General features: G+C 40.3%; 1 protein-coding gene across 1 annotated transcript; it reads left to right on the forward strand.

The window, feature by feature from the left end:
• Positions 1-6,700: 6,700 nt before the first annotated feature.
• On the forward strand, positions 6,701-15,007 carry LOC135476784 (uncharacterized). The gene is made up of 6 exons (XM_064756915.1): positions 6,701-6,831; positions 9,921-10,128; positions 11,489-11,585; positions 12,194-12,351; positions 12,866-13,086; positions 14,362-15,007. The coding sequence occupies exons 2-6, from the start codon at positions 9,927-9,929 to the stop codon at positions 14,701-14,703; spliced, it is 1,020 nt and encodes a 339-aa protein (XP_064612985.1). The 5' UTR covers positions 6,701-6,831; positions 9,921-9,926; the 3' UTR covers positions 14,704-15,007.
• The last annotated feature ends 178 nt before the right edge of the window (positions 15,008-15,185 follow it).

Below are 15,185 nucleotides of genomic sequence, written 5' to 3' on the forward strand. Positions count from 1 at the left end.
AACGATAAAGGCGACACTGAATTTTTCCTTCCTTACGATAAGCATCCGGCCGAGTCCAGCTTCATGACTTTTTACCACGACCCTGTCACTGTCTTCTCTAAAACTATGCCCAATATGTACTCCTGAGATATTCATAATATAAAATATTTGCTCTGACTGTTGAGACCGTTTTTTTTTTTAAATTAACGTTGTAACTTTTTCTGGAGGTTCTTTTTGCGTTTAGCTCGCAAGGGTTTTGGCAAAATCTAGAATACTGTGCGTAGAGCTGAGACAACTTCAATGGCCTCCATTCGCACATCCTTCCTAAAATTCGAAATAAACTGCAAGAACTTTCTGTTACACTCAGTCGTGACACTACCTATCATCGTCTCCAAGCGTATGTCGTTTCTTACAGAGCCCTTTTGCTTCACGGCGTGTTGTATTGTCAAACTCATGGCAAGACCATCTGCAGGTTGCTGGGAGACCTTCCCACATACGGCAGGAGAGGAAGCCAACATGAGCTGAACTTGAACTCACAGCGACCGTATTGGTGAGAGGTTCCTGGGTCGGTTTATTCCACTTATGCCTGCGATTTGAAAATTAGAGTAGAAAAGTCGAAACAGAATGAAGGCATAAGTGGAATGGAGGGACAAGGGATTAGGATTAATCGCTCAGGTGGCAAGTCAAGTGGGATCAGTCAAGCAGGACAAAACTCAGATATTGATAAAAATTGTATATTTATTTTTCTCAGACATGGGCATTATAATATAGTCCTGACAGAATTTTGAACAGATCAGGCTTTAATACAATTATGTTATTACAAATCATAAGTACATCATCCTGGATACCGAGGCGGCCTACAGCATCAGGGAACGTGTACCACTTAGAAATTCTTCCTTCATTCGTCTGTATTTCTTTCTCTTAAGTGGATGAGCAGCACCGCCTTCTAACTGTAAAACTTGTCGCTGTCCATCCTTGACAGAATCAAACGTCGACGTCTTCTTTGCTACTTTATCACAGCGATGAAGGCCGTGTCCGGTACGCAAGCTTCCAAGCTCTTCGGTATACAGGGATGGCATTGGCGTGATTTCTTCTCTCGCTCGTTTCTTCAAGGTTGCAAGAAACTTGCTTGCATTTGGATCATATATATCAGTGCAAAGCGCAGCTCGACACCCGATAAAATCACATCTCCACCAGCATTTTGTGTCAAGTTTTCTATTACTTCTATACATAAAACCGTTAAGAAGTAGACTGCGTCCTATGCGCTTGCCGGTAACAAATTCTACTTGGGTCTTAGGAGCGGCCATCGTAAATGTTAACTAAGTTATGGTGGAATCAATTTTGGTTTAAATACTGGTTTCGGGATCACTTTCCTGGCGGATATCGTGGTCCATGAAATCAGTTTTTTTTATTTTTTTAACTCATGAATATTTCTGATAGATAATGACAGTGTGTAGGTATATTATTTACATATGTACATGAGTCAATTACTGGAATTAATCCTTATGTAGTAATATATCTATAGCTTATTGTATAGGTTCAATCTTTACATTAGAAATACATAGATCCCTACATTACAGAATTACATTCAGTTGCCTATACAGAAATTTACATAGAGAGAAAACAACAGTAGTGCTTTTATTTATTGGTTAGCAGTTTTGTTCTCTTGCTTTCTCCTCTGTGACGTGGAGTTCAGGTGCTCCCGCCACATATACCGGACGCCGTCGAGGAAAAACCAGTGTAATGGAAACCTGTGCCTGTAACAGGTGCGACAAGTATAAATGAGGAGTAAGGATGTCAGGCCTCATCCACTTAGTTGAAGCAAGAGATAGCCCCATTGTTATGAAGTTTTTTTTTAAGTTTCTGGTCTTCGTTTCATTGATGTTAATTTTCTTTGGTCCCACGGGTCTTCTTATTGTTTTTCTTGTCTTCTACTTTAGTTGATTTCCTTTTCTATTTCCAGTTTTTATTCGTGGCCTCACATGACGGCACAGACAGCACGTTTCATAGACTGGTAGAACAGTTTCTGGCTATTCTCCAACCTATGAACGTAACTGCGGCCGATAATTAAAATTTTCATCCTTGTTTTTTGTTCCTGTGAAAATAAATAGAGAAAACAAATATACAAGATAGTTGTTGTATATTTTGATTAGCGAAGCGGTTTTGTTTATAAGATAATGTATATTTTAAGCAAGAAGATATTTGATCAAACAGATACTTAGGAGCAAATTAGTGGTATAGCCAACAATCAAAAATTGATAGAGGGTTTGCCCTCGTATGATCATATACACATTTGTAAATAAATAGAAAATAAATATAAACTAATAAGAATAGATAAATAACAGCAAACAAGAGGGCAGATTAGTAAATGGAGAAATATTATTAATCACTACAGTCATCAACTTTTGTGGTTACATTGTTTTCGTGTGCTATGTTTTTGCAGATCGGTTTATAGGCGTTTTATCGGCCCTCAAGATCAAGGTATCGCCGATATAGTCGGGAATGAAGTTGTAGGAAGGAATTATGTATGAATGGCCCTCAAAATCAAGGTATCGCCGTTGTTAGCATATGTGTGTGGTAATTTCGGAAAATGCACTGTCTTTAATCAGAGAATAGTGACGTGTTGTTGACCAGAGCAGATACGGCCCTCAGAATCAAGGTATCGCCGTTATTGGTCAAAAGTGTTTTATTAGATTCGCCTTTCCTAACCTGTCGATTTTATGTATTTTTTTAGTAAGGAGAATATTTGTGCTCTCACGTGTGGTTTGGGGTTAAGGATAGTCTAAAGGTCAAGTTCACATTTGTAGATTTTCAGGCATTCTGCAAATCGTCTTTGTTCTTTACTGTGTCTAATACATTGTAGCAAATAGTGCTCTATGTTTTCATCATGCTCTTGACAAACGTTGGGGAAGAATTTTGGATGATTGTTGCTAGATGTGCTTCGAGCCCTGTTATCCCTAGTCTCAGACGTGATATGTTTTTGTTATCCTGGTTATTCAGCAATTGGAACGAATTTAATTTTGTGATCGCCCCGTCTAATGTTTTATAGTGCCACCGTCCGGGGGATTCTTTATCCCATTCCTCTTTCCACTGATTGTATATTTGGGTATTGATCAATGGATATATTTCAGTATGACGCAGGGGGATGTCTATATCTAGTTGATATTTCTGTAGGCTCGATTTTGCTGCCTGATTTACAATTTCATTTCCTCAACTATTAACGTGCGCTGCAACCCATGCTAGAGTCAGTTCGTTTTTTTGTTTCTGTATTTTGTTAGTTAGCAACATTATTTCTTGCAGGAGGTCTGGTCTGCTCTCAGATTTGGGGTTTTGGATGGAAATTAATCCGCTGAGGGAATCGCTTAATATGTAGTTTTTAACTATGTTTAGGTCTGGTATTGCAAATGATGATCCAGTGTGACCCTGTACATTTTTGGATCCGTCAGTATGTATTTTTAAATGACCGTTGTAGTGTTTGTGGAGGTATCCTAAGGCTTGAGCTTTGATATATACTGGGTTATCCAGTTTTGAAATTTGGTCGTGGAGTGCAGTGTCTGTTTGGGCAGTATGCAGTAACCACGGGGGTTGTTATTGATATGCGTTTTCTTGTTGCTTTGGCAAGGCAATGTCACATTTGCAAAGTAGTCTGTTGATTTCATATCCTATTGGGGCTGAGTGTTTTGTCCATTTTTTTCCAGACATTCATACTCAGAATATGGGAGAGTTAGATTGTAACATGGATGTGTATTACCGTAAGCGCTTATTTTTCCTGCATATTTGAGGGTTAGTTGTTCTCTTCTAAGGTGAAGGGGTTTTTCAAGGGGTGGAATCACAAGAATTCTTTCTGTTTATATACAAGAGACCGACAAAAGTGAACACTTTCCAGGCTAAAGCGAATGCTGACAAGTGACTAGATTTCAGTGTCAGTCAGGCAATAATCGGATTATAGTATTCCACTGGGTGTCATAATCCCTTGCGTAGGCGTAAGTGGAATGAATTGATTTCGAATCGTAGTCATAAATGAGAGACATGGGTCATTGCCCTGCGCTGTCGGGCTAGCCCCCTAGATCACGGAGGCCACCTATTCCACATAGGCCCTATATACCCCCTATATACTTCTGGGTCATTGTTCTGCGCCAGCACGTTAACCATATGGTCACAGGGAACCTTTTCCCTAGCAGCGGCAACTCGGGTCAGTGAAGGGACACCTAAACTCGGGCACCCGGGCCCTAAAGCCGGACACTCGGGTGTGGCACAGCAGCAGGTAAGCCTTAATATAACGGGGAGGCTGCATATTTTTAATCCCATAAGGTGGCGCTGGTGTGAATCAGGACTTTCATCCATTAATACGTCAAAAGTGGATTGTGACGCAACGTTTACAGTGTTACAGTCTATCATTTTCTTTTATAACGTCGTACTGTCTTTTATGTGACGTCATAATGATGAGTTGGGAAAGGAACATTTGACGTCAACAAGATGACATCAAGATTTTGCTATCGGGCGTTTGAAAGGTCCCAATAGTGTGACAGCGGCAGAATGGTCACACGTAACCGGTGAAATACGCCCTCTTGTCAATTTACGTCAGTCCGGGTTTTATTCCAACTGTTCACGTAAATGCATAAATAGTAGCAATTTACACGCATTATGACTTATATTAAACATACAATGACATTAAAACAATGCAAGGGGATATGACATCGGAGATGGTCAGCTCATCAGCAGAATCCTAGTTTATGCAGGAATACAGTATAGGCCTAATTAAAGACATTCAGCCGACGCTGACGTATTTAGGCCTATATGTGCTATTAGGCCTAACTGACACGCGACGTTTTTCAACGACGTTAAACATGACACTTCCCCCAGACACAGATCACTGACACTGGATCAAGTTGTACAAAGATTGCCAATCTGGTTTTGATCTTTACAAGTTTTGCGCTTGCCTATTTACCTGATAGATGTGTAATCCTGTGTTCACGAATGTCCACACACAAGGCAAACTTTCCCACGCGTGACGTACAGACAGCGCAAACCACATGCATACTGGCGGAAAAGTTGTGAGCGGTCTTCAACCGTCGTCAAGACTATCGGCAGCGAAATTGGGCGGAAATCAGCTGCTTAGACACGGATTCTTGGTAAAAGATAACAAACAGAGAGTAAGGGCCTACCGGTCAATTGAAAGGGCTGTCTTTAATAAAACTGTCTTCCAGTTCCTTCTCAAGGTATAGTTATTATTAATTTTTTTAAATCTAGTATCTTTAATATTTAATATTTCTGTTCACTGTCCAAGTGGAACCCATCATATTGCCATATAACCTCGTTTGGGGTTGCACTGGCGCCGCCTAATGTCTGCATCTTTTTCTATGTAATTCTCAGTCTTTCTGTTTATAAAAGAAGAGCTGTATTTCTGTATCTGCGTAAGCAAAGGCCCGGGAACAACAAGAGCAAGGGAATGCAGGAATTACTTACCTTCACTTATCTGAACCACATAGAGGTGATGTAAGTATCTGTTGTATACAGATGTATTTATTTATACACTTGACTGATTCGTGCTGGTTTTACGCCCACTCAGTAATTGTTTAACTTAACTTACGGCGGCCGTCAGGTATGTGTGTTGAAGACAGGTGTTTTCAGTCCAGATGGAAAGGGTGGCAGTCTGTATGCAGCTGGTGTGGGCAAGAATATAGTGGGTGGGGGATATAATGGATGGGAACTATATAGTGGGAAGGGATATAGCGGGTGGGCGTCGTCATATGACTGAAAAATTGTTATGCACGACGTTAAATCTCAAGCACTCACTTACTCACTATAGTGGGTGGGGATATACCCAATAAACATGAATGTACTGGTCCAATTCCGGGACTTAACCGGTTTGTTACGGCAGTACCGGCAGTTGGAGAGTTTAACAAGGCCAGTGCTGAACCATTTCCGGCTTGCCGCTATTTTGCCAGTGTTATGATCGCCATATCTGGCCCAGCGCTGGCCCAGTTTAGTTTTACCGATATTCAAAGCATGTACTGACCCACCCTCGGGCCATTATTGGCTGGCCATTATTGAGCCATTAAATATCGCCGTAACTTGCCCGTTGCTGACCCAATGAAGCTTTGCCGTTATGGAGACTTTAAAAAATCCCGTCAAGTCCCACGAAGCGCAAAATTTTCTTTAGATAAGTTTGCACAGGCCTGGGTCCAAAGAAATAAAAAGAATAATATTGAGTTGTGTTTTGTTTTTTGTTTGTTTGTTTGTTTCGATTTTTTGTGTGTGTGTGTTTTTTTTCTGCTTTTTTTTTTTGTTTGTTTGTTTTTTTTAGGGGGGGGGCTATTTATTTTTTATCAGCATACAGTGGCAGATTATTACAACTGATTTAAACTTGAGATATTTCAACATAACCAAATGTGAGTTTCTGTTTACATGGAACGTGAAAATAACTGTTTTCTGGAGCTAAAGCTGCATGTAGATATTATAAAAATATGACATATTTTGTTTTCGCACAACTCGAAACATTGGTCGGGGATTTCCGTGCCTTGTTGCACCTGACCGGAGTTGAGCGAAAACCTCCGAGCGATGTTCCGATTTGACTCGCTCGTAAGCGCTCGGAAAAACGTTCGGAGTTTCCGTACCTTGACCGGAGTTAAGCGAAATCTCCGAAAGATGTAGGCTGACGAGTACTGTTGGGTTAACGAGCACAAAAGTACGAGACCTAAAATGTACGAGACGTTCTGTTCCGGCGCGCTCACCGGCGTGATACCGGGCCAATGCCGGACCGGAGGATAGCCATTCCTTAACGAACATTCTGTAACAGTGAATTCTGGGATCTGGCGCCAAGAAAGCTGTCGGCTGCTACCTAGAGCTACGGTAAGATTGTCTCGAACTTTTATCACGAAAACGTAAAAACTACAGACTGTTACAAAAACATAATGAGTGACGGCAATTCAGTACATTTCACTTTCACTTTCCATTTTCAATTTCTAGATTATAGATACATACGAGTAGGCCAAACGAAGGCCCTGTCTACCTATATTATCAGTTTGGCACGGACAAGGATAAATTTACATGGGGACATTGTCAATCATTGGGAAGCACTGAAATTGTAAAGGCTAAAGCAGACATGCTGCATTCTTTACTTCGTTTTTGATGCCATGCTTATTTATTGACACAGATTGCAATCAGTGAATCACTAAAATAGTGAGTACATGTGACTTATTAAACAAAGTCAGTTGACAATATGTCGTACTGGACTAAAAGAAGGCGGATACATGAAAATGTAAATAAATATCTGTCCAATATAAGCATTGCTCAAAATAGTTCAAGGTCATGTCAGCTTAAAGGCCAGCAAAGTAGACAGACAGCTTTGGAGCATGGTTTGGTGAAAGGTCAAGAATTTGTCTGTATTAACAATGATCAATCTAGTGGAAGTACCAGTAGTACTACTCCATCTGGCATTGGCAGTAGTAGCCGTACTACAGCCGATGTCTCTATCAATACTGCCACTTGTTCCGTTGACAATACCACTACCGACATTAATGCTAGCTCCAAACAAAATAATACATTCACAGACAAAGCAGAAACCAATGATGTATTATATGACATAATAGACAATGAAGGGACATTTCCTAACAGCATACCAACAATGGATGTAGACAGTGATAGATTTAATGATTGCGGTAGTACTGATTCAGAGGAAGAAAATGTTTTGTCGTCAGATTTGTTAGCTGCATGGGCAGTTGAAAATAACATCACTCACACAGCAGTTGGCAGGCTATTAGTCTTACTTAGAAACCATCATCCAAATTTACCTAAAGACCCCAGGACTCTTTTGGATACTGGACATGTTGTGGGGATAAAGCAGATATGTGGGGGTTCTTACTATCATTTTGGACTCCAAGGTTGTGTAATTCGAAGGATAGAATTGAACAAAAATATGGAATGTATCAAAGTCATAGATGTTCAGGTGAATACGGATGGACTCCCCATTTTCAAAAGTAGTAACACTCAGCTGTGGCCTATTTTGGGAATGATACAAAATGAAGCAAAATGCCAGCCGTTTGTCATTGGGTTGTTTGTTGGACAAGAAAAACCAAAGGATCCTTCTGAATTTTTGAAAGATTTTATCACAGAGTATACAAAGCTAAAACTAGAGGGGATACAATACAAAGGTAGGCATTACCAGATTAACATAACATCCTTCATCTGTGATGCACCAGCACGTGCCTTTATCAAACAAATCAAGTGTCACGCAGGTTATTCCGCATGTGAAAAATGTACGCAAAAAGGCGTGTATAATGGGAAAATGACATTTCCTGAAACTCATGCAACGCTGCGAACTGATGAATCATTTGAAAAGCAGGAAGATAAGAACCATCACACTGGAACAAGTCCGCTTTGCAATTTGTTCTCTATGGTGTCACAGTTTCCAATTGACTATATGCACTTAGTGTGCCTCGGTGTAATGCGTCGTATCCTTGTGTTATTGATAAGGGGTCCACTTACAATTCGCTTAGGGCCTCAGACAAAATTACGCATTTCAGCTGCCTTGCTTCACATGTGTAAATTTATACCTAAGGAGTTTGCACGAAAACCCCGTTCACTGTCAGAGATAGACCGATGGAAGGCAACAGAATTCCGCATGTTTCTTTTGTACACAGGAACTGTTGTTTTAAAGGACAGTATCGCTGATGAGTTGTACAAAAACTTTCTTCTGCTCTCAGTCGGAATTACCATACTTATAAGTCCGTCTCTCTGCTATCAGTTAGTGGGCTATGCACATGAGCTTCTAGTAAGCTTTGTCCAACACTTTGCGCACCTTTACGGTGCTGACCAGGTCGTGTACAATGTCCATAATCTGGTCCACCTTGCTCAAGAGGTGAAAATACATGGTCCTCTTGACACAATATCAGCATTTCCTTTTGAAAACCACCTGAAAACTCTGAAGCGGCTTGTGCGGAAGAAAAGCTTGCCATTACAGCAGCTTGTCGCAAGACTGAAAGAGATCTCTCAGATATCTCCCTCAGCTGCTACATTGCCCACAGCTGCTGATGGTGGACTGAAAAAGCAACATTTTCTTGGTCCAATTCCACAGGGATATAAATACCAGAACTGTGTCCAATACACAGAAGTTGAACTGGACCATTTCTGTGTTGTAACAGAAACCGGCAACAATTGTGTTGGGGTAGGGTCAAAGGTTTGCCTCATCAAAAATATTTTGTATTGTGGTGGAGATGTACTGGTGGTTTATCAGTCATTCAGATCATGTAGACCATTTTTCTCTTACCCTCTCAATTCAAGTGAAATCAACATCCACATGGTCACCGACCTCTGTGACAAACTCCATGTTGCTCCCATCCAGGAAGTGGTTCGGAAATATGTGTTGCTGCCATATAAAACTGTACATGTCGCAATTCCTCTTATTCACAGCTGTTAGGTACAGAAAAGTGATATACACGTGACATTATGCAGGGTTGGAGTCTTATACATGTAGAATCAGTAGCAATAGTCTTTTTTGTGTGTTTTTTAAATTTAATCCAAGAGCGATAATTTGATCAAATCTTTTTGTTGAGAAAGCCCCAAATGCCTGCCTTACCATAACTTTCTATTTCCCAGACATTGCCAATATATATGTATGTATGTATATTGATTTAATGATACTGTGGTTCAAGTTTCTAATATTTGTGAAAACATTAGAGGACCAACTAGAGGGATTGTCATTGAAAATGGAAATGTACTTCAGTTATTAGACAATAAATATCTACATACTGTACATACATGTATTTAAACCTTTCCAAGCTTGAACTAGCCTGATCATGACACTGTTTAATTATTGTTTCTAAAAGTCTAGTGAAGGACTATAAAAGAATTGAAGAACAATGTTGTATGTGACATACACCCCAAATGTAATTGTGATTTGTGTAAATGTACTGAATTTGTGAATCCTTTCTTATTTACAGACATACATGTCATTGACAATGTATGCCGTCGTAGTTTTTGTGGAGACGGATGAAGTAGAGCTTGTTGCTTCCAACTGGTTACAGTCTCAGACAAAAACTTTTTGGCCACCGTATCGCAATATGTCTAACGTAACTAAAGCTGTAAAAGACAGAGTAGCAGCTGACAAAACTTGGCCAAGTTACAGCATTCGCATCCTGTCTGCTTGTGGTGAGTATCATGTAAAACGTTTCAGTATTAATTTTAACTCATTATATTACATGTCAGACATACAGTTCAGAAAATGGTGATTCTAAGGTTCTAAATAATGCTGCATATACTTCAAAGGGAAAAACTAACCATTTTAAGACGTGTAAACCACATATTAATTAGTCTCTTGTTACCTGCAGGCTGCAGAACTGTACATTCATGGGGCAGTTTTGACCTTCAAACCATCAGAAAATAGCTCCAATGTATTCCTTTTTGATATCAAAAAATGAAAAAAACCTCTGTGATGGTGAATCATTACAATCATGTTCGCCGACAACACACTCAGATGAATGACTTGAGGCAGGTTTTCCATGCATTGTTTTACAGGTCGTGCAGAAAGTGTCATGCAAAAAATTCATCTCAGGTGCTGCACCGATAGCCTCTAACGATAGCAATTAAGCATCTTATATTGGTGCAGCAATGTTTCACTGGTATCACAAGTGTGCAACAAAGCAATGGTTTACTTCTAGTGCTCTAGTTTCCTCAATGTATGAAGTTGGTGGCCGTTGTGCAAATACATGTAAGGTAATATTGAATACTTAAATGATGTTAAAACAAAACAAAATGAACGTACAGCGGAAAGAGAATAACCAAAGCAGTGACGTGTGTGAGACATTGGGATATTTGGCTCACACAGCCGAATGAAAATGTCTCCCTGTCACTTACCTCAGACAGGGTTTTATTCTAACTGTTCATGTGATTGCAAATATACTACCACACATGCCCCTTAGCAGCGCGGTTTGAACAGAATTAGGTAAAAATAAATACTTGTTTAAGTGTTGACAACTAAGAAATTGAGAAAACTCGGTTCGCTGTATTGTTTACACATAACAATGGACAATATGAAAATGAAATGCATAGGTGCCAGGCCTTGGGGAACAAATGCCCCCCACAGCAAAGTCCCAGAATATGCTGGGATAAACCACAATTGGTCAGTCAGGTTTAAACCACAATTGATCTATCATCTTATCGCCTAATTCAGATATTCTTGCCTGTGGGCCGTGGCGCAGGGAAGCCAGTGATCAACATGTTGGGATGCAAATTCAAACTTTTCGAGAACAATGATGCTAGTAGCGCTGTGAAAACAGAGCCGCATTTGCTGGAGAACTAGCGCATTCCATCACTGTATAATACAGGAGGGAAGTTGTCGGTGACTTGCCAAAGGTCAACTGGTGGTCAACTGGTGGTTTTTCCCTGGTTTTTTTCCACCCAACCATAAATACTGACCTTCTGTCATATAAGGGAAATACTCATGAGTACGGTGTAATAAAAATGGACTGTAATCAGTCAGTCAGTCAAATGTTCTGCATTTTCCATGCAGATAGCTATGAGGATGGCAGAAGAAAGCTTCGAATGGCCGAGGAAACCTCAGACATACAAACAGATGATGAAGTTGGAATGGGGAAGGGTGCAAGAAGGTACATAGAGAGAACAGCATTAAAACAACACTATTACAACAATAAGTCTCCTGTAAAGAATAAAGAGAAACAAATCAAAACTTAAAACACTATCGCCCACAGCCATGGAGTAGTGGCTAGCGCTCTTGGCTGCTGAAGTGCTGGTCAAGACATCCCGGGATCGATTTCCCATAGTGTCAGGGAATGTTTCTCTCATTCCAGGCCGTTTGGCTGATTGGTTATGAGGCTATCTTTTGCAAGGTGGACGACAACGCTTGTAAGTACCAAGAAAAATCAGGTAATATTGGTATTAATGGACTGCAATTCGTTTGAGACCTCCTGCTGTCCACCTTTGATTATGTGGAGAAGTTGTCAGTGACTTGCCAATGGTCGGTGGTTTACCCTGGTTTCTTCCAGGGGTTTCTTCCACCCGGGGATGCCCAGAAATACTGACTCGCCATCATATAACAGAAATACTGAAAGGAACGATCTCAGCCTTGCTTCACAGAGCAAATTAAGATCGCGCTGCTTCCAAACTCGCATTTTTTTTCTGACAAGAGCACTATCATAATTTGATAGTGAACAATAATGTACACATGTTATAATGCACCGATTGCCTTACTGTACAGGCGCAAAGAGCGAACACTATACAGCGACACAGACGATGATGGTGATGATGAAGCTGTTGCCGGACCAGTTAAACGCAAACATCTCCCCCCAGCCCCGCCAGTCCCACCTTTTCCAAGCCTCCATGTTCCTGCTGGTATACAACTGGACAATCGACAAGGTACCGTGTCCTATCTTACACAAATTTAACATGTAAGGCTTGTTTTTGGAGTTCAAGGTCAAATGCCACATTTTTAATATTCGTTAAAACAACCATAAACAGCATCAACTGGAATATGTGTCATCAGGGGCAAGTATGAATAAAGCAGCGTACTGATGACGTCGCGACGTTCTGAAAAGCAGGGGCGACAAGCAAGGGAGATTTGTTTACATTCAAGTGCCACAAGGCTGTGGTCGATAGATATGAGTCGGAATTCGAGAATACACGCGTGAAGTACACAAAATAGTATCAAAAATGCAAAAAGACAATCATTGTGCAGGTAATGTGATTAGTCAACAGCATAAATACCGGTACATCACGCACTGACACATCGCACTGAAAGGACCGATGATGTAACTAAATCAACAGCCTGATCTTGAAAGTTGTGTGACAACAAATAACACTAGCTGTAGACAGATTTCATTAAATCTAAACAGCGTGTACATTAAATATAGTTATAATGCTCTTTTTTCAGCCACAGACAGAGAAATACTAAAGGCTATCAGTGCTGTCCAGGTATCTTTGGATGAAGTCCGCAAAGAGGTTTTGTCCCAAAGACAGCTGCTGAACATGATGATCAGCAAAGAGGCATCAAGTGGCACCATAGATGTGATGGATACCTTTCCAATAAAGTCCATGGAAGAGCTGGATGGAATGGAAAACAAAATTGAAGATAAAGAAATTGCTAAATCACTGGTAAGTTTGTTGATGTCTGTCTGTTCATCTATCTGTAAGCAAGCTTAAGCTGACAACTCATCTTCTCGTACTTCAAGATGCTGCTTCAATTATTTCTGAAGTTTTTGCCCTATTATGATAGATATTAATGATAGTAAATTCTTGTCCGATTTTGGACAGTATGTGCCTATACCTGCAAGAGAGCTTGTCAACGCATCTGCTCCTAAACTCATCACAGGATTCTCTTGTAACGTGGTAAACAAAACGGATGCCATGCTGGGATGGTCATCTCGTCTTGGGTGTTACATGGCTGCAGATATTTCCGGAGTTGAAACTTCGTGGACATGATGGATTTCTTATTTGGATCCAGCTGCTACAGTGTTTTCCAAATGGTATTGTCGTGGTCAAAACCAATTGAGTTACCTCAATGAAACTTGGTGGGCTGATAATTTTTTTGTACTGGTATGGCAATTTTATGTCACTATTGTGCCTTATACTTTATTCTATGTGTTTTTTCTACCTTCCTATGGCTGCCGGTAGATGTAGAGGGCGGGGGACATGGGTGGGAGGTCTTATGGTACATAATAATCTATGGAGGAGGGAGTACATAGATAAATATGGTCCACAGCGGCTGATTTGGATGGGGAGGGGGGGGGGGAAGCATGGTACATTAGGCCTACTATTATCAGCGGCGGGGGATTTAGGGGAGAGGCTTGGTACATAATAATGATTAACGGAAGAGGATTGGAAGGGCAATGGCAGCACATAAAGATGGTCTATTATGGAAAATGGACAGGGGGTTGGGTGTGGCAGTATGTTAAGGTGCCGTTAAGAAAGAAAATAAGGTAAGGCAGCTTGAGTAACATCACAGAATTTGCAAGATGATATTTCAGGAACATGAGATGTTTCACCTTAAGGATTGATGAATAGAATTAGTATGGGGAGTTAGAGTGATAATTTCAATTTCAATTTATTATTCAAGCACAATTTATACTCACATATAAACATGGCTCAGATAAGCATTAGGAGGGATGAATTCACTTAGTATTACTTGAGCCCTCGGGTCCAGGGGTTTTTTGTTAGCGCAGTTTCATGTTCAAAGAAGTAGCACTTGACTCCCACCCAACCCATCACCACCCTAGCCAACTTTTGGCAAACAACTGTATTGCTTTACAGCTTGAAAATTTTCACTTAGCATCACCTTCAGGATGTAAAAAAAAACAATATAGGTAACCATCAATGCTATTTTGGCTTTACAACACAAGGTTATTATACCAGTATGTAATATTATTGTAGGTCAATCAACTCAGCCTCATCGGGGGTTCTAATCTTAAGGAGGCGACCAGACGGGTGATGTCTCAAACCATATCCCATAATGTTGCTCTGAACCTTAATTGGGCAGGGAGGAAGGGCTGGAAAGGTCAGCAGACTGAACCGAAGAGAGCATTTGGTGGTCTGCGCCTATGCGCTGCAATGAAAAGTAAGCATTTTACTGAGCATTTGTTTTTGATATTAATGTATCCTGGACAAAGTTTATGTGCCTGCATTTTGGTCCTTGGCAATTTGCTTCCCATCTATCGCATTGGTGATTGGTGGGTTAAATATTATAGTTTTTCATTCTCTCTTTTTTTTTCATGACCTAATTGGAGTTGAAGAATGTTCATTTTGTCTGTTTTACCTCAGTCTTGTATTTTGAGGGGAAGAAAACTAAAGAACCACAAGTATCCTAGCTAAAAGGGCTTTCGTTCCTCATTCTATAGTTGGTTGTACTTTTGGTAGCATGGTAAACTGCTAATTATGCTAATTACTGGGAGCTGCCAACATTGAACTGAACTATGTTCTGTCGTGGAATAAGTTAAAAAAATTCTTTATGTACTATCCCCTTCAAATATTGTTGTTGCTTTTTGTTACATTTAATAGAGATGGGAGATCGTAACAGTGCTTTTAGAAATATAAGTTGAACTGTCCTGATCATAAAAAGTGCTTGAAACAATCCCTACCTACAAAGAAGAAGAGTCTAGGAGATCAAAAATGGCAGCTCCAAGTAACTACCATAATTGGCAGTTGATTGTGGTGTTGCAAGTCATAATTTCAAAGTGCGTGCAACTATACAGGTGGAA

Source organism: Liolophura sinensis, chromosome 10 (genome assembly GCF_032854445.1).
Source record: "Liolophura sinensis isolate JHLJ2023 chromosome 10, CUHK_Ljap_v2, whole genome shotgun sequence".
In the NCBI taxonomy this organism is placed as follows: Eukaryota; Metazoa; Mollusca; class Polyplacophora; order Chitonida; family Chitonidae; genus Liolophura; species Liolophura sinensis.